Source organism: Etheostoma spectabile, unplaced genomic scaffold (assembly GCF_008692095.1).
Source record: "Etheostoma spectabile isolate EspeVRDwgs_2016 unplaced genomic scaffold, UIUC_Espe_1.0 scaffold00009966, whole genome shotgun sequence".
NCBI lineage: Eukaryota > Metazoa > Chordata > Actinopteri > Perciformes > Percidae > Etheostoma > Etheostoma spectabile.
Genome location: NW_022603768.1, coordinates 1 through 19,995, shown reverse-complemented (window position 1 = coordinate 19,995; position 19,995 = coordinate 1). Strand labels below are relative to the sequence as shown.

The 19,995-nt window shown below is 40.3% G+C and overlaps 1 protein-coding gene across 1 annotated transcript; it reads right to left on the bottom strand.

Annotated features, from left to right (window-relative positions):
* Window positions 1-710: 710 nt before the first annotated feature.
* On the bottom strand, window positions 711-19,963 carry LOC116679238 (cullin-1; the record flags this gene model as incomplete). The annotated part of the gene is given in 13 exon segments (XM_032508924.1): window positions 711-828; window positions 2,487-2,604; window positions 2,733-2,864; window positions 3,628-3,676; window positions 5,139-5,245; window positions 6,665-6,772; window positions 8,317-8,447; window positions 10,039-10,201; window positions 10,860-11,023; window positions 13,436-13,526; window positions 13,934-13,984; window positions 17,952-18,119; window positions 19,789-19,963. Coding segments are annotated over 13 exon segments (1,555 nt in total), but the record flags the coding sequence as incomplete, so codon positions are not given.
* Between the last annotated feature and the right edge of the window lie 32 nt (window positions 19,964-19,995).

Below are 19,995 nucleotides of genomic sequence, written 5' to 3'. Positions count from 1 at the left end.
TAATACAGCGAGACACCCCCGTTTGTTGCTGGCGACGACGACGCAGTGATTAGTGACGATTCTCTTCGACCAATCAGCAATCTGCAGGTTTCCACGTCACCTTTTGACGTGGAAACATCAACTGAAGTGGTACTAAATAAAGTTCCTGTTGGCAGGTACCAGGGACTGTTTTGTAAAGGAAAACCAAAAAAAAGGCGAGTGGAGGCCAGGTGAGTTGAGCAGGTACCATGTAGTGAGAAAATACGCCCTAAAAGACACTAACAAACAACACTCATTGTGAGCTTTAAACACTCCAAGATTAGGACTATAATTTAGATTTCTAGAGAAAGCTAAATGCAGTCTTCTTCTGTTTATTAAAGGTTGAATTCAACAATCATTAGCGACAGCTGCAGAAAGTCCACACACACACACACACACACAAAACACACACACACCACAAACACACACACACACACCACACACACACACACACACACACACACAACACACACACACACACACACACACACACAAACACACCACACACACACACACACAACACACACACCACACACACACACACACACACACCACAAAACACACACACACACGTCTGAACCAAGTACAAAAACACATTTTCTCCCAAAGCAGGAGCACAATAAAGCCTCATTCCTGGTTGCTTATGCAGTTTTCAAGCTACTCATTAAACCTCCTCCTGCACAGTGAGAGCTGGGTTGAAATAGGAGTTGTTTTAAGTGTTAACTGGTCTTACCTCAGAAGGCAGAGCGAAGGTGCAGGACTGCTGGAAAGGCCAAGACCCAGAGCTGAGAACCTGGATACTGAAGTCCACTGTGAAACACACAAATGATTCAAACACATGGGTTTTATGTGCTTTGACACACCAGAGCCCAGCATGTGTTCCCTCAGATTTAAAAGTCTAATGTTTGGTACATTTTAAGTGTGATCCGGTACAAACCGTTCTGCCGGACTGATCTCATGAAGTGGGGTGTGTGTAAAATGCCAGTTTGTGTGACATTATTGGCGTGCATACTCTCTTTTCAGCGTGTTCATCAACGCCTTTGGCCTCCATTGACTTACATTACTTTGCAATTGTGAGTGAATTTGCACCGTAGTGAGTAGTATGAAAGGGCAAAAATCCGCATAGGGAGGTTGGTTGGTGTGTGTGGTGTTGTGTGTGTGGTGTGTGTGTGTGTGTGTGGTGTGTGTGTGTGTTGTGTGTGTGTGTGTGTGTGTGTGTGGTGTGTGTGTGTGTGTGTGGGGGGGGGGGATATAAAAAAAGCTCGAAAACAAAAAGGTTATAGGTGAACACTGTTTGCTCCGTTATGGATATGTGTGATGTAATAGACTGAGTGATTACTGAGCAATAGGTTACATTTATGTTAATTATTACATAGAAATTAATGTAATTCTTAGGATTGTTATTGTATTGTTGGTGGCTATACTATTTAGTTACAGCAAATAATGTTCGTAGTAAGTCAGATGCTTATTAACGTGCATTATTATTTGCTTATATTTCAGAATGACATCTAACTTCACATGTAACGTCAAGTACAACTTCTTAGTCAACTTCATGTTGGAGTTGTAAATAAATCCTGGATCTCAAAGTCAGACTTCTCTGGTTCAGGTTGTTACCTGATCCCCTGCAGCGGGCCTGGGTTTCAGCAGCCAGTTTTCAACAGTTTTTACAAGCCTATTACCTATATGTTTGTATATGTTTATAATATATTAAACACGTTACACTATCTGAAACTATTTGAGCTTGTGTAGGCCTATCAGTGCTTTCTGAACACATTGAACACACTTACTAAATTTAAAAAAAAATACCGTGATAATACCGAAAACCGTGATCATTTTGGTCACTAAAACCCTGAGGTTAAACTTTCATACCGTCACATCCCTAACCAGCATCGTCTTAATAAGAGTAACAAATTAATTTAAAATAAATAGCTGAGCGCTAATGAACTGGGCAAATAAAGTGATTTGTTGTGTAAAAGCTCAGTCTTGAAATCATGATACACACATGGATCAGCAGATATGTGATGATTGGTTGGAGGACGGATTGTGTGTGTCCTTACAGTCCAGGGTTACGCGACAATCTGTGTGTGTGTGTGTGTGTGTGTGTGTGTGTGTCTCTCTCTCTCTCTCTTTACAGTCAGTCCAGGGTTATACGACGATCTGTGTGTGTGTGTGTGTGTGTGTGTGTGTGTGTTCTCTCTCTCTCTCTCTTTACAGTCAGTCCAGGGTATACGACGATCTGTGTGTGTGTGTGTGTGTGTGTGTGTGTGTGTGGTGTGTCTGTCTGGTCTGTCTGTCTGTGTGGTGTGTGTGTGTGTATGTGTGTGTGTGTGTGTGTGTGTGTGTGTCTCTCTCTCTCTTCACAGTCAGTCCAGGGTTATACGACGATCTGTGTGTGTCTGTGTGTCTCTGTGTGTGTGTGTGTGTGTGGGTGCGTGTGTGTGTGCGTGTGTGTGTGTGTGTCTCCTTACAGTCCAGAGGCTCCGAGTTGGTCAGGTGTTTCTTGAACTGCTCGTTCAGGTCTTTACTGACTCCGATGTCCTGGAACATGCGCTGCAGTTTGGACGTGTACTCAAAGCCGCACGCTTGCTGCACGAGGACAACAACAACAACAACAAACCCAGATTAAGGTTTTAAGGTGCAGACAGTGACAGTTTGGTGTAGTTGTGGATGTTTTCACGCAGACAGACTGCGTGTGTGACTGCTGCGAGTAGCACCTTGAGTTTGGAGATCATGCTGGCCTCGGCGTCGTCGCTGGCGCTGTTCTGGTGGACCAGACGTTTGGCCAGCATCTTAGCGTAAAACTTCTGGAAAACATCTTTGTCCTCGATGTATTTGAACACAACCATCTGAGAAGACAGAGAAATTCACCTTAATGTGCTGCCGCTACCCTGAGTAAACCTACGTCTCACACCTCAAAGAGTGGGCCGTAGATTTGGTGACATATGTTTTTATTTAAAAATTAAAACAGTGTTTCTCAAACTGTCTGTGAGATTAGTCCAACTCCTAACTGAGGAGCATAGATGGGCTGTTTTTAATATTAAATAAACCTGTTTGTAAATGTAAACATTATTATTTGATTTGGCTGATTGTCTGTGCTGTCGGACTGCAGCAATGAAGCCGACCGCTTCGCAGCAGGGTCTCCATAACATCACAAATCATCAGCGTGACATTTGAAGGAAATACGGAAGTATTAATATTCAGTTATAAGCACAACGATTCTTCCCATTAGGATGGCAACAGGGACAATGAGTGAGTAAGATATTTGTGAAACGTTCATTTAGTCCGGCTGTTACTTGTAATATACTGTTGAAGTAGAAGGCCCATTGTTTTGGGGATATTTACACTATTTTTAAACTGTACAGTTAATTAAAATAGCAAATTATAGTGTTCATAGCAATAGTTTCTGCTGTAAATGTTTGATGACTGTCATGTTTTATATTTTATATTTACTGACGACATCCAACTACTCTTCTGTGTCTACAACAGATAACACAAGTAACTAGGTCTGTAGTTACTTTTCCAGTACAGCTGTGCAGTAACATGAATACAAATACACTGTATTATGTGTGTGTGTACGTCTGTGCAAACACACAGGTCAAAGTATCTCACCACTTGGTTGAGTGTGTCCTCCAATTCGGCCTCCTCCGGGTTTTTAGAGCTGAAGAATAAACAGACGCTCACGGTTTAAAAGTGAGATTTTACCGTCTCAGGTGGTGAGCTCAGAAAAACAGATTGTGAGGAGAAAACACACTTTCAGTAGTGGTGGGAATCCCAGGGTACCCCACGATACGATACATGGCTCACGATACCGATAATATCACGATACAGCAAATCTGCGATGCTACATTTCTAGACAATCCTGTAATGATGCATCACCGTATCGGTCAAACTACACAAAATGCCGGTGAAAAGTGCAGCTTTTCTCTGTTTATTTACTGCTGAACTGTCTGAACTGTTAGAAATTAGAAAAATATTGTTATCTCTACACTGTCTTTTTTTTTTTTTTTTTTTACTGCATTTCTTGCTAAAACAGGATGCTGGAATTTTCAATTTCCCTGCAGGAGTCATCCCAAAAGGATTAATAAAGAGAAGTCTAAGTCTAAGAAAACAATTCTGCAGCACAGGTTTTACAGTCTGTAAATTAAAATGACAATTGTAGAGCAACTCTGGGTCCAGACTTTGGACTTAATCATCTGTTATTTTACTCAAACTGCTGCCAGCCAGCCCGTTAATAAACCTCTTCAGCTTCTTAATTTATGTTCACGTTTCCTTTCGTTCGAGCAGCCATGTGGCAGAGACGCTGGAAGCAGGGAAATCTATCCAGAGCGCCTTATTTTATTATTAAAGCGTCGATATTTGGAGCCAGCGTATCGATCGCTGTATCGTACGGAGGACAGCGATATATGACAAAAAAAGGACTAAAAACTTTTCTTTTTAGCAGAACTTATGAGTTTTAACCTTGCACAACAATGCCGTTGCACTATTTATATGTATTTTAAACTGTTGTTTTTATCTTGCTTTTATGATCTTACCTGTAGTACTTTGAGGTTTGTCTTAAACGTAAAGTGCATTACAAATAAAATGTATTATTATTATAATAATAATATAATAATATTGCCGTATCGATAATGTGTCCCCACCCTGCTGCAGTGTGTGCTACGGATAAATCAGTGTCCTTCTAATAATGGATAAACTATCAGCTGTGGAACTACAAAACCTTAAAAACAGCAGTTTGTAAAAGCAGACCGAGCTTATTTAGAGGTCACATCATTCTGAGGACTTCAGCACTTCCTGTCCATGTGGACCTAAAAAGTTCATTGTCGATTTTGAAAATCAACGGCTGGAGAACGAAGAAATAAAGTGGATATTTTTAAGACTACTACAGAATTTCATTTGTTTAAATACCCTGATATTTTAAAAACATAAAATCACAATAACAAGCCCTAAATGTTTCTGATAGCTAGGGACCAGCAGTCACATTCACCCACACCCACACCCACCCACACCCACACACCCACCCACCCACCCCCACACACCCACACCCACCCACCCACACCCACACCCACACCCACACACACACACACACCCCCCACCCCCACACCCCCACACACCCACACCACCTCTTCTTCAGTAAGGAATCACAGTATCTGGCCAGCAGCTCGGGGGATTTGCTGGACGACTGAGCCATCCTGGTGACGGCGTTGTTGTTGATGAAGCGACCACATGCCTGTAAAAAAAAAGAGTCTGACCATGTTAGAACCAAACCTGTCCAGAAACAGACAATAATAATAAGAAGAAGAAGAAGAAAATCTATTTATATAGCACCTTTAACAGAAAAAGTCACACTGACTTCACATGATACACTGCACTCTTCATTACACTCATTGCACCATTGCCTCCATATTGTTTCTGTTTAGAGTGTGTCTATATAAGTGTGTATATATTAGTGGAATATATCAGTGTGTGTATATATTGTGTAAGCGCACTGTGAGCAACGATGTTCCAAAGAAATATTCCTTGTATGTGTCCTCATACCCGGCAAATAAAGCTGATTCTTATTCTGATTCAATTGTTAAAATAAGACATGAGGGTTAAGAGAAAGTAGGCCTATCAACAGAACTACATTATAAAAATTATCGTCATGGGAACAATAAGCCGTTAACAGCTTCAGAATTTCGATGTCGTTACATTTTCGATTAATCGTAAAGCCCTAACTACTATACAACGTTAAATACAATTGAGGTCATTTCCCACAAACAACACAGATCACCAAACATGGAAAAAATAAAACCAAAACCCATCTGTGTTCTTTCATTTGTGCGAACCAGCCCTTTAAATCCTCAACTTGGGTTTGGTAAAACTAAAAGTGGATTTTCCTGGAGATGATTCTCATTCAGTGGCTCCATCTGCGTTCCCTTTGACTCGGTGTTTTCATTCTTTTTGTGCACATTTTACCAATGTTGTGGGAGTTTTGGGAAGTCTTACAATAAACAGGTGAAGTCCTTAACCCCTCCAACAGAAGTTAGATGATTTAATATATTTTGACTTAACATGGCGAGTTTAAATACATTAACCATTTAAACTTATTTAACACTTGTATGGTATTCAGGTCAAATTGACCCATTTCAAATTTTCACAAGAAGAAAAATGGTCCAAGTTCCATGTTTTCTACCTGAGATCAGCGTCCTTTCCTTATTTCCTGAGATAAACATGTGTTCCTGACTCAGAACATTATTCTGGATATGACACTTATGTTGTTTCCATAGTGGATTTTTAACATGAATTATAACCTTAGGACACAAAACGAACCCCACGTCCATGTTTAATAGTGTGCTAGTAGAGACCGATGCATTCCCTGAACATAGATGTTATCTCAGCTGTTGGAAAATGGAGATGAAGACAATATTTGTTGATAGATTATGAAGTAAGATTTTTTAGAATAGCTTTTAAAACCCCAAATGAGTCACGGGTCAATTTGACCCGAGTGGGTCCCGAAAGTGAAGAACACAAAAGGGTTAAAACCTAGAATAATACTTTTTAGAGCTTTAAATTAAGATTTTTTTTAGGCTTCTTAAGCCCCGCTGAAACCCTGTACTTATGGGAAAAAAAGGAATTAGAAGCCCGACACTGCAGCAGGACCGCTCACCTTATCGAGCGCCGCCACGAAGCCGGCGTCGTTGTTGAAGGCGGACATGACCAAGGCGTTGTACTTCTTATGGACGTCCAGGGTGGTCTGGACGTACACTTTGGGGTCCTGCAAGACACCCCAAAAGTCTTCTATCAGGACATAGGTTTGAATGAATATCGTGCATTTTTAGTTTTTCCTGAAACTTCAACCGACTTCAACGTCTGCACATTTCAACAAACACGTATTTTGCGAAAAACCTCAGTTCTACACGGTACTCTGATTTAACTTAAATAATTTCTCCTACATTCTTTTCAGAGCGTTTTTTATTTTTATTTTTTATTTTTATTATTGTTGTTCTTATGTGTGTATGTGTCCGTGCACATATGCATACATTAAAAAAGGGAAAAAAAAGGGTAAATTGTAAAATTGTATCTGTGACTTTAAGTATTGTAGTGCATGTTTACAATAAAAACATTTGAAGAAAAAAAAAAAAAAAAAAAAACTCAAGTTCTTTTCTTTTTCCTAGATTTTTTCTGACCTTTTTTTTTTTTTTAACGGCACATGGACGTTCAAGTTTCAAGTAAATTATAAATATTATAAATTGTTGTCTCTCTGGTGAGAGACAGGACAGCGATCAGAAAGCTGAAGAGAACACCACGACGCTCAGGTTTGTTCTTTGTTTGGTCTCCTGCAGCCGTAAAAACGCGGCTTTCGAAGCTCTCTGACTGACCAAAAACTTACATGCGACAATATGCATTGGACCCAGATTTTAAAATATTTTGGCAGAAATGTCAACAAAACAGATTCCTGTACCAAAATGGCGCTGGAAAAGAGAAAGTAAGAATACCTCAAACAAGGTTTTTTTGTCTTCTGCTATTCTTAAAAGTGTAGGACTTTGTCCCCGTAACGTTGAGATCGTCCACCGTATCTTATTCAATACTCTCGCACCACGCAGTTCAGATTTTAGATTTCAGACTCTTGCTCTTTGCAATCTCCTTTTTCTTTTTCTGTGTCCGAAGAACAAATTTGTTTCTGAAACGTGGATTTTTAATGCGTGTGGTCCTCCAGGTTTCCTTCTTCACACTCGCTGGGGCCGGGAAGCGCCGACACCCTTTGAGTTTATCATGTGACAGGGAAATACGCTGTATGTCCCTTATTGGCTAACGTACTTTATGAATATGGAGCGTCTACCACAGTTCATGCGAATGCAAATATAAATTTCAAGCCAAAAGGGAATACTTGGAATTGATGGTGCTGGTACATGTGTATGAAGAAGGACAATTTTGAGAATGGGCAACTCCAATTTTGCTAATAAAATATCTGAACCCGTTACACACTGGACCTTTGATGTAAACTGACGCCAACCAAACGGACCAGTTTTGGATCTTTGGTCTCTTTTTGTTACTCTAAACATTAAAGGAACCCAGTGAGACTTGTAAGTGAGAGGAGAATAAACTGTGTGTACGTTGGGTGCCCGGATAGCTCAGTTGGTAGAGCAGGCGCCCATATATAGAGGTTTGATATATGGGTTTGACTCCGGCCTGTGGCCCTTTGCTTCGTGTCATTCCCTCTCTCTCGCTCTCCCCTTTCATGCCTTCATCTGTCCTGTCAAATAAAGGCCTAAAATGCCAAAAACAAAATCTGCAAAATATAAAATAAACTGTGTGTACGTTGAGCGCGGCCTCTCCGCACTTCTCGATGGCGGCCAGGCCCTGGTTGTGGATGTGAGTCTCTAGAAGTTTCTTCAGTTCCCCGAGACCGTCTGTGATCCGCGACACCAGGTTGTACATCCGGCCCAGGTCTGAGAAGAGACACACAGCGTTAAAAAGAAATAAAAAAATCATTAAAACGGATTTGTCTGGTTTAACCCTCGTGTTGTCTTCCCGTCAAAATTGAAAATCAACACTTTTGTTGATGCTTTTCATCAATGTTTTGAACTTTTTCCTCACATTTTTGTCACTTTTTGACATTTAACACTACGTAACACTAACTGATTTACTTTAGTTTTACAGTTATTTTGGGAATTTATGGTCAATAAACCTCATTTATAGGAAATTATACCTAATGTTTGAGTTAGAAAAGCAGAAATTAGGAATTATTGAGACTAAAATTAAAGGAATGGATGTTGATGATAATCACAGACTGGAATATGTCAACTTTTACTCAATACTATTTCAACAACACTTCCATTTGTTTTACAATGCTATAAAATATAATAAGACCCAAAATTAATGAAAGTAGAGATTTGTACTTGGCAAAGAGCGTTGGGTGGAATCAATCATGATATTTTGGGGAGTTACAATTGGGTAGTTATATGTTGCGACCAACAAAGTGGATCACAACACTCGGGTTCTGAGGTCTTAACACCGGCTTCCTGTCCCTTAAAAAAATAATTCAAAGTACTTCTGTTGGTGCTTTAGGGCCAAAATACATATCTAAACTTCTGCAACATTATGAACCAACCAGACCTCTAAGTTCATCTGGGACAGGTCTGCTTTCTGTCCCCAGTCAGAACTAAATACGGAGAAACAGCGTTGAGTTTTTATGCTCCACGTCTGGGACAAACTCCCAAAAAAGCTGCAGGTCCGCTTCAACTCTCAGCTCTTTAAAATCAAGGATGATGACTATTCAGTTAATACTGCCTTCTTTTAAATACTTGTTCATTAACTTGTTAATACTCTATATTGTTTCTGTTTAGAGTATGTGTAAATTGTGTATATATATATTAGTGTGTGTATATTTTAGTTTTGGTTGTTTTTACATGTGTGAGCACATTGTGAGTAATGATGCTCCAGAGAAAGATTCCTGGTATGTGTCCTCGTACCTGGAAATAAAGCTGATTCTGATTGTTCATTTCTTACACTGCACCTTTTAGTTTTATTCTATTTTTGCTGTTTTTATATTTGAATTGTTTTTAGCTGCTCTTTACACACTGTGAATTGCCTCGTCACGGAAATGTGCTTCACAAATAAAGCTGCCTTGACTAAATCATGGTTATTTGGGTCATTTTGATGTTGCTGTTCTGTCAGTCAACTCGTTTTAGAAGTCCCAAAGTCGAGGTACAAACCGTGGGGTGATCTCGCTTTAGCAGTTGTACAAGTTACCTGCTGACATCCGCACTACAACAGACGTGGCTCGTTTTAAATCTAACCTGAAAACCTGTGTATTAAAAATGGCTTTTAATACACAGTAGCGTTGTGATATTCTCCGTTCTTCCTGCTTTTATGTTTCTGATTTTACTGTATCTTATGTTTTATGGCTGTTACTTAAAAGTACTTGTAAAGCCCTTTGGATACCTGCTGATTGATGTAAAGTGCTATATAAAAGAACTGTTGATTGATTAAAAGCTGCAGGACCAGCGGACACACGGAAATAAAAATCTGAGGGTTTACCTTCATTCTTGTCGGCATCCAGGAGGTTCTGGAACTCGGTGTGGAAGATCTCCAGGTGTTTCTCTATGAGCACCTGCTCACACTTCCTGGCCAGCTCGTCCTGAGTGGATTCGTGGAGGTACACCTGCACACGCCGCTGCTCCTCCAGCAGACGAGCCTCCGCCTGAGGAAATAGACACACACATACAGTCATTTATTTTATTATGACAAGAGCGTCCCCTTCACAACAGGGTTTATTACAGCAAACCACAACAAAAAACAGTGAAACAGATTGTTAGTCAACTGTAACTGAAGAAAAACTAAACCTAAACTACAATGCCAGGTTAATGATTAAAAACAAAAAAACACAAGCAACTCTTTGTGTGTGTGTCTCTGTGTGTGTGTGAGTGTCTCTGTGACTGTGTGTGTGTGTGTGTGTGGTGTGGTAACTGCTGAATGCTGTGTGTGTGTCTGTGTGTGTGTGTGGTGGTGTGTGTTGTGGGTAACTGTTGATGCAGGTGTTCTCTATGTGTGTGTCTCTGTGTGTGTGTGCCTGTGTATAACTGTTGAATGCTGTGTGTGTCTCTGTGTGTGTTGTCTGTGTGTAACTGTTGAATTGTGTGTGTGTGTGTATCTCTTTGTGTCTGTGTGTGTGTGTGTGTGTGTGTGTGTGTGTGTGTGTGTGTGTGTGTGTGTGTGTGTGTGTGTGTGTGTGTCTGTGTCTCTCTGTGTGTGTGTGTGTGGTGTGTGTGTGTGTGTGTGTGTGTGTGTGTGTGTGTGCGTCTGCCACGTTGAGTCCATTCATCCATAACTGTGTGTTCCAGAGTGGACGGAGCGGCTACCTTCTTCATGTACTCGGTGACGGGGTTCTGCTGCAGGAACTCCGTGCTCTCGCGAGTGTAGAACCGCTCTGTGTCAGTGAGGAACTGACATTCAAAGTACTCCTTGTACACGGACAGCGTGGGGCCTTTGGCGAAGGCGTCCTCTTCGTTCAGACCCAGCTCAACTGGAGAGGGAGGGGAGACACGGGAAACGGGGGTTAACGTAAATGTAAAACGGCCGCTTGAATGTTAAATATAGCGCTTTTCTAGTCTTATGAACTACTCAAAGCCTTTTACATAGCACAGGAACCATGATTCGTACAATCTGCTCATCAGATAAACACACACACACACACACACACAAACTCGCGGTTCAGTGTCTTGCCCAAGGACACTTTGACATGGGACTGTAGGGCCAGGGATTGAACCAACAACCTTCCAATTGGCTCTACCACTGAGCCACAGCCGCCCCCTGCTGTCAGGACTACTGTGATACTACGTTCAGGTACTGAACAGGATCACATCGTTACGTTGACTGTCTAATAATTAGGGATGACGCAATTCACTCTCAATTTGATTCACTTTTGAACAGAATGAGCTGCAGATAAACGTCTGGAAACATTGACATTTATTTATATAAACTGTGCAAAACAACAGATGTGTTGTCTTATCAAAAGTGACACGGAAATTGTATTTTAAATACCAAAAAATGTGTTTTTTTGTGGCATTTTGAGGCCTTTTTTTGACAAGACAGCTTAGATTTTGAAAAGGGGAGAGAGGGGAAGGGGGGGGGGGGAGGTGACAGAACCTGCAGCCGCTGGGCTGAGGACTGAGCCTCTGTATATGGGCACGCGCTCTTCCGGGTGAGCTACCCCCCCCCTAACCTGTTTTGTCCATTTAGGTAAAAGCAACTTATTTGGGAATTCCTCCTCTGCACCTGGACTTGACTTTTAGTATCTAGTGATGTTAGACTCTCCCAAACCCTTTCATAATAAACTGTGGTATTGAAATACATGTCAGCTTCAGCCTGGACTTGAGAGCAGCTTATAAAAAGTCAGAAAAAAAAAACATTTTATTTTGGAAACATCCTATATTTACTCAACAAATCCTTCAGATGTTCAGCTTCAATTTCCAGCTCTATCAGGACAGCATTGGTCTAAAATCAATCCTGATATCAATGTTCTCCACTGACTTTCGACAGACGTACCGTGTGTTCATGATCACAGCTAGAGGAAGCAGAATTTAAAGATCCCACTGGGTTATTAAATAAAGAAGCTCTGAACGGGTCTTCAACACCAGAAGGTCGGCCTTCTACCACGAGGTTAAAGATGTCTGATTTAAGCCCAGAGATGAAATTAAGAGGGACGTTTTAAGTAGTTAAGTTAAAGATGGATGGTTTTGGTACCCTTCCCTGAGGGAGTTTTTAATTTTCCCTTACATACTTTATTTATTTATTACTCCAGATCACTAGCTGTGTTGACATGGACCCTAATGTCGCACTAATCAGAATAAAAATCCTCATTTAACCACCTCAAATCGGAAGAGACCGACACGATCGGAAGGAATTTCATCGGATTACGGGCTGGTGTAAACCTTTCATAACCTACAGTATTTAATAGGAAAATATTAGGATCTTGTGTCCATGGAACCAATATATAATATCTGCGCACATTGGCCCAACGTGGGGGAAACATTCTGTGACGGGATGAACAGAAACATCGCGGCAGCAAAAGAAAACCCAGGTTTGTGGCTAAAAAAATGTAAAGATTGATAGAAGATTGTTGTAGGAGGCTGGGGCAGCGGTCGAAAAGTTAATGAACAAAGCTGGAGTCCACCAAACTATATCATCAATAAAGATGCAAAACTTTCTTTTCTTCTCTTGTTATATTTCTGGCAGATTCTACACTTCACAGCCCTTAGAACAATTAAAACATGTTTTGTCAAATTGCCTGAAAACTCCAAGTAAAAACCTGATAAAGTGTGAATACCGGGCCTCTTAAAGTATATGTATATTTATTTTTACATGTATAAATTATTTCATGTCATTATCCTACTGATCAAGGCTGACTGACTGCAGTTAAATCATCTTAAGTTAAAGTAAACTAAAAGTGTTTTCATGTCGGCTCCATGGAAAAAAAAGAAAACTCAACAGAAGAAATACTTGCTCACAGTCACTCTCCGTCGAAGCTTTCAATGTTTTTGAATACTTTCCACTAAAGCTTCAAAGCCCAAAACAGTGATATTCCAGACAGCGCTGGCTCCGGACCTTGTAAACAAACGTCTTACCTGATCACTTAAGTTAACTTCTATGTGAACGGTTAAGTTGGGATCGCTTTATCAGAAGGATTTCAACTGAGTCAAAGAAATTTTGTCCATATAAACACAGCTATAGAAGAAGTGTGGCAGCTCAAACATCCGAAGAAAAAGCTGCGATAACAGAAAAGTGATTTTAAAACCTCCAGTGAGGCGTTGCTATGAGTCTTCGCAGTGTGCACACATGGAGCTCAGAGTGAAAACATGGCTTCCTTCATTATCTAATGTCTGCCAACAACAGGCGGCGGTTTCTCTCGATTGCTTCACTGCACGTGTTGACCTACCATAGGACTGGACCACACCGCTGATCAGTCTGGTGTTAATGGTCTCCCCATTCCTCTCTCGCTCTATCAGCTTCAGCACAGCGTTTGTTACCTGAAAAAGAGACGCTAGTTTAGCTCGAGGAAATTCTCTGCAGTGACAAAAAATAAAAGCAAATAGGAAAGGAAACACAGAGTTTAGCAGGTTAAACACACAAGCTTAACCCTCGTGTTGTCTTCCCGTCAACCATCGCTTTTTCTGACGTTTTTGTCACTTTTTCAGTGTTGTGGGTGCTTTTTTGGATGTTTTTTTTCCAAAGTTATTTGATATTTCTAATGTTGATATTTTCAGCTTTTTTCAAAGGCTGATTTTTTGTGATGAAAAAACTGAAAATGGGTCAAATTTGACGCGAGGACAACACAAGGGTTAGTTGAAAAAAAACAAACAAGATAAACTGATTGCTTTCCTCTACTTATTTTTGTTTTTCTCTCTCACTCCACTTCTATAAAAAAGAAACACACCTGTTTGTTGAGGGGTCGGAATAAACACTCCCTCCAGGTCACAAGTGCCAGCTGGAAGGAAACCGCAGCGTCCGAGAGAGAGGAGACAAGAACGAGAGGGTTAGCGACAGGTCAAGACTCCAGGCCGCGTGGCGGATGCTCGTCTCCGTCCCTTTTGATCAGTCTGATCCATATCGGCCCAAACTAACTGAGTTTCACATGTCTTTTAAGGTAAAAAGGAATTCTTTGGGACAGGCCCAAACAGGAAAATCACAAAGGCTTCTCTCTGTACTCTTAAAACGTCTTCACACACTGGTGACATCTCTTTTAAATCAACGCTGTGTCAACACAAACATGACGCACAGTCACAGGTTTTATAACGATTTGGGCTATGAAATGTGGCACGTTGACAATCCAAAAGACTTTTATTTTGAAGTTCCACCTCCCTGGAAAACAGTCCTCCTGCACTCGGGGCTCCTGCAGGTTCTACCATGTCAAATGTAGGACTTTTTAAGATCCTCATAAATGAAATTTAAGACCAATAATATCACGACATTATACGAAAAAAGTCAGACGTGCGAGTCCTGAAACGTCGTCGGAAACATTTTTCCAAGTATCACTAAATTTCCACTTCTCAATAGCTGAAGAATAAAATCAGTTTTACAGTTGTGCTCATAAGTTTACATGTCAATGCTTAAGACTTTTATTTTGAAGTTCCACCTCACTGGAAAACAGTCCTCCTACACTCGGGGTTTCTGCAGGTTCTACCATGTCAAACAAAAGACTTTTTAAGACATTTTTAAGATCATTATAAATGAAATGTAGGACTTATATCACAACATCACAAAAAAAGTTAGACGTGTGAGTCCTGAAACATCATCGGAAACAATTTTCAAGCCAAGTATCGCTAAACTTGCACTTCTCAATAGCTGAAGAATAAAATCAGTTTTATGTCTGTGGAACAATCCGAAAGAGTGAGAATCCGAAAGCTGATTGGCTGCAGTAGAAGTTGCACGTTGGTCCCATTCATATATCCCTGCAGGAGCATTCAATGAGCATCAGAGGCGTTGCATGGACGTAGGAATCTTAAGACCAGTTTTAAATTATTTAAGACCTAGAACACTATAATCCACTAAATTAAAGACTTATTCCCCACGGAAACCCTGTGCCCTGTGTGTTTACATAATCACGAATAACTTGCATGAGACTCATTTTACGGGTGCAACCGACGATTCGTTTTATTATCGATCAATCTGCCGATTATTGTCTCGATTAATAAATTGGTCCCCGTAGTGTCCGCAGGAAAAAGTAAAAAAATGGTTCCGCAGTTTCTCAAAGTCCAAAATAATGTCCTTAAATTACTTTTTTTTTTGTCCATAAAACAAATGCAATGCAGTTTAATATGTAATAAAAACATAAAAGAACAGGAAATCTCTATTTGAGAGGCTGAAAAAAACTGCATTTTTTCCAATCAAAAAACTGCATTTTTTAAAAATCAAAAAACTGCATTTTTAAAATTAAAAAACAGCATTTTCTTCATATCAAAAAACAGCATTTTTAAAAAATCAAAAAACAGCATTTTTAAAATCAAAAAACAGAATTTTTTGGCCGTTATGAAAAAAGTAGCCAATGATTTTTCTGTCCACCAACTAATTAATAAGTCGACGAACTAAAAACAGAGGAGAGCAGGAAATCTCTGTATTGGAGGCTGGAAAAAAACAGCATTTTTTTTTAATCAATTATCCAAATAGTTGCCAATGATTTTTCTGTCCACCAACTAATCGATTAGTCGACTTATCGTCTGCAGCATTTTGACGTGTCCGAGTTGTAATGTTAACGAGCGGATCCGTTCACGGTAAGTCCAACACGTTGCCGTCTGTCCTCGAGGAAGGAAAAGGCAAATATTTAATTTAATTTGCGTTCCAAACAAACTTTGGCCTGACAGATATCATTAAAGTTGTAGTTACACCTACACAGCATATCTCAAATATACACATTTTAAAACAGATCCATTATCTAATCCACATACACAAGAAATAACAATTTGGTTTATATACATGCAATAATTCCCTTCAGGCGTTTGTGTGCACATGGGTTTTTCCACCATGAAAGGCATATTTTTCATGCTTTTCGCGGCTAGAGTTGAGTTTGTAGTCTGCTCGGGCTGTTTTTAATCTCGCCACTTTGAGTTTCTTCTTACTGTACAGTGCACAACTGATGCAGAAAAGGTGGTGGCTGACTGCAGGGAGGTGGGTGCACTGTGGATGGTTGTTACCACCTTTCACGATTTGTAACACACAACATTAAGGCTGCACGACATGAGGAAAATATCAAATTGTCATTCTTTCGACTGATATTGCGCATGGGATATGAGTCAAGACATTGAAGGCAATGATCATTTTAGCGTCATTATTCTCATTTTCATTGGAAAATATTAAAACTGAAAACATTAAAAGGATTAAAGCGGGATTTATGCGAGGATCTGCACCAAATAAAGATGTCTCCTTCCTTCCGTAGGATGTGGTTCGTCTCTACAGCATCACAATGCTATATTCAGGATGGTTTGACACATTTTGCCCCCACCCAGAGGTGGGTAGTTACACGTTACATTTACTTGAGTAAGTTCTGACAAAGATGTCAGAATCAACCGTCGCCAAGGCCACACAGACAAGGAGGAACCCCCCCCTCCGGCCTCATAGTGAAAGCTTGTTTACCTTTTAGGAAAAGTGCAAAACAGCAGCTACGTTATGCGATGCCTTCGGTGTCGACCCAAACAATAGGACATGTCAGCGTTCAAAAACTCAACATCTACCTTGAGGAAAACATGAAGCGGCCATTTTAGTTTTTTGCTGTGGAGAGGTGGATGTTTGTCTTTTAGGTTTCATACAGTGTGTTTTACACATGCAGCATCCATCCAAATTTGACGAGACAAGTCTCTCACTTAAGCTATTTTGTAATTAATAAATTAATTTTAATTTATTCTATTGAATGGATGAACTATAATCTGCCTAAAGATGATTATGTTGCATTTCTGTCTGTCTGATTAACGCTTGTGTTACGAAATAAATCAGACGTTACTCAACAGTTACTCACTACTTGAGCAAGAGTAAAAAAGTGCTCGGGGAAAAAACTACTCAAGTAATTATTTGGATGACTACTTTTACTTGAGTCATATTATTCTGAAGTAACAGTACTTTTACTTGAGTCATATTATTCTGAAGTAACAGTACTTTTACTTGAGTCATATTATTCTGAAGTAACAGTACTTTTACTTGAGTCATATTATTCTGAAGTAACAGTACTTTTACTTGAGTCATATTATTCTGAAGTAACAGTACTTTTACTTGAGTCATATTATTCTGAAGTAACAGTACTTTTACTTGAGTCATATTATTCTGAAGTAACAGTACTTGTACTTGAGTCGTATTATTCTGAAGTAACAGTACTTTACTGAGTCATATTATCTGAAGTAACAGTACTTGTACTTGAGTCGTAGTATTCTGTAGTAACAGTACTTGTACTTGAGTCATATTATTCTGAAGTAACAGTACTTTTACTTGAGTCATATTATTCTGAAGTAACAGTACTTTTACTTGAGTCATATTATTCTGAAGTAACAGTACTTTTACTTGAGTCATATTATTCTGAAGTAACAGTACTTTTACTTGAGTCATATTATTCTGAAGTAACAGTACTTTTACTTGAGTCATATTATTCTGAAGTAACAGTACTTTTACTTGAGTCATATTATTCTGAAGTAACAGTACTTTTACTTGAGTCATATTATTCTGAAGTAACAGTACTTTTACTTGAGTCACATTATTCTGAAGTAACAGTACTTTTACTTGAGTACAATGTTTGGCTCCTCTACCCACCTCTGCCCCCGACCCAATTGGGATATTGCGCTAGTCTATAGTGTGATATCAGTGAAATTGAGATTTATCGTGCAGCCCCATTCAGATTAGAAGCTAAAAATACCTCCAAACACACCGAGATCATTCACCAACCGACAGCAAACCGCGGCAGATATCAGACGTACCGAGTAGATCTCGTAGATTCCTTTGCGTCCCTCGTCACACTCTCGTCTGACCCAGTGGCGGTTGAGGTAGGCGCAGATCCCGTTGAGGACTTTACTGGAGAAGCGGTAATCCTCCCACTGCTGGGTGTAAAACTTCAACACACACTCGTCCATCAGATCCTCGCCATCCTGCAGGGAAAGACCAGGGAGGAGGAGAGAGAGACAGACAGAGTACGGACGGGAAGTCAGAGGGGGGATCTGGGACGGTTAAAATGTTTTGCTTGCAGCCTGCAAGTAATGCCGACCTTACACTTAACAACTTTTTAGGCGATTTCACTGTCTCCGACTATTTTGTCCCCTCTGCTGTCTCTCTGCTTGACTCTGGAAAGAATAGGTAACGTCGGCACATAAGGTACACTGGGACTTAAAACTTTTAATGTTGTGTATTTATTTTCCCCATTTGGTTTGATACTGTATTTTAATGCATGTTGTCGTCTTTGTTGTCACGTGCTGTGTGTCAATTTCTTGCTACTGCAGCAAAATGAATCGCCCCTCTGGGACAAATAAAAGGTCTTGAACTTGAACTATTTCCCAATATCTGAATGAAATCCTGAGAGTCTTGCTAGAGCCGGGAAGGGGGGGGAGGGGGCCGGGGGGGTCTCACGTCTCAGTAGTTTGGTGTAAGGTCATAAAACTCAGTCCCAGTCGGTCTTCATCCCGTCTGGATGTTCAGGCAAAATTATACGTGTTTAATATTGTCCTAAGTTTAAGTCTTGGTGGTGATGTTAAATGACGTTAACGTCGTCAACAACCAATGGGTGCTCTCCCTCCAGCACCAACCAGGAAGCAGCAAACAGCTAGAGACGGTGTTGTGGTTGTTGTTGTTGTTTATGGTTGTCTATGGCGCCAGGCTAAGCTAAACACTAAAGAGAAAAAAATGGCAGATTTTCAACCCTTCCGAAGCGAGTCATCCAATCAATCAACAGACCTCCGCGTACTGGAGACATTCATCTGCATGGACGGCAGAAAACAAGATCTGCCGACTTGCCCCTAAGATACCAGCTAATGCTAACAGTAGCTAGCTAGTTAACTTAGTTACATTTTTCAAAACAAACCCAGTTGTCGTCTTGCAATGTGTGACCTTGCAAGATCCCCAGTCTTTACATACGACAGTCTTCCACGTGAGACGGTGTCAGACATTTTAAAGTCTTCTAGTGTAGAGCAGTCAAACTTCTACATGTTACTAGGATTAACTTTAACAAAAAGACAAGATAGAAAGAAAAGGGTAAGCATACGTGTGTGTGTGTGTGTGTGTGTGTGTGCGTGTGTGTGTGTGTGCGTGTGCGTGTGTGTGAGTGCATAAACTACTGAACCCAGCTAACTGTCACATAGGCAATGGTACAAAAAAGGCATTTCTCTTTAAAAAAAAAAATAAGTAAAAAATGAAGCAAGAATGAAAATAAGTAACATGCACTTTAAAAAAAATTACAAAAACAAGCCGTGCGTATGTAGGCAAACTTAATATTCTCACTGTTGGATAATCTGTTGCTTATTTTGTGGATTAATCAATTAGTGTTTTGGTTATAAAATGTCCCAAAAAATTGTGGAAAAGTGTTTCCCAACACCCAAAACGACGTCCTCCAATGTCTCGTTTTGTCCACAACTCAAAAATGCTCAATTTACTGCCACAGAGGAGAGAAGAAACTAGAAGATATTCACGTGTAACATGCAGAGAAGTCGTTAAGTTTTGCCTATTTAATCGATTAAATCAAAAATAATTGGTCATTGATTCATCAGTTGACAACCAATGGATCAATCTTTGCTTATGGTGTGGTGCTTGTGGAGTGCGTGGGGTCACCTTGAGCAGGCTGGTCAGGTAGTTCTTCAGGAACTCTTTGAGTCGCTTGTAGAGCTCCAGGCCCACAAACTGAGCCCCCCCTGGGGTGGTGGACTTTTTGGAGGGCTTGGCTGGAGGGACGGACCCCCGGCCCTGGCTCGACTGGTGCACGCTGGTACAGTAGTTATATACATGTCTGGGAAAGGGAAGCGTTAAGGGACAAAACAC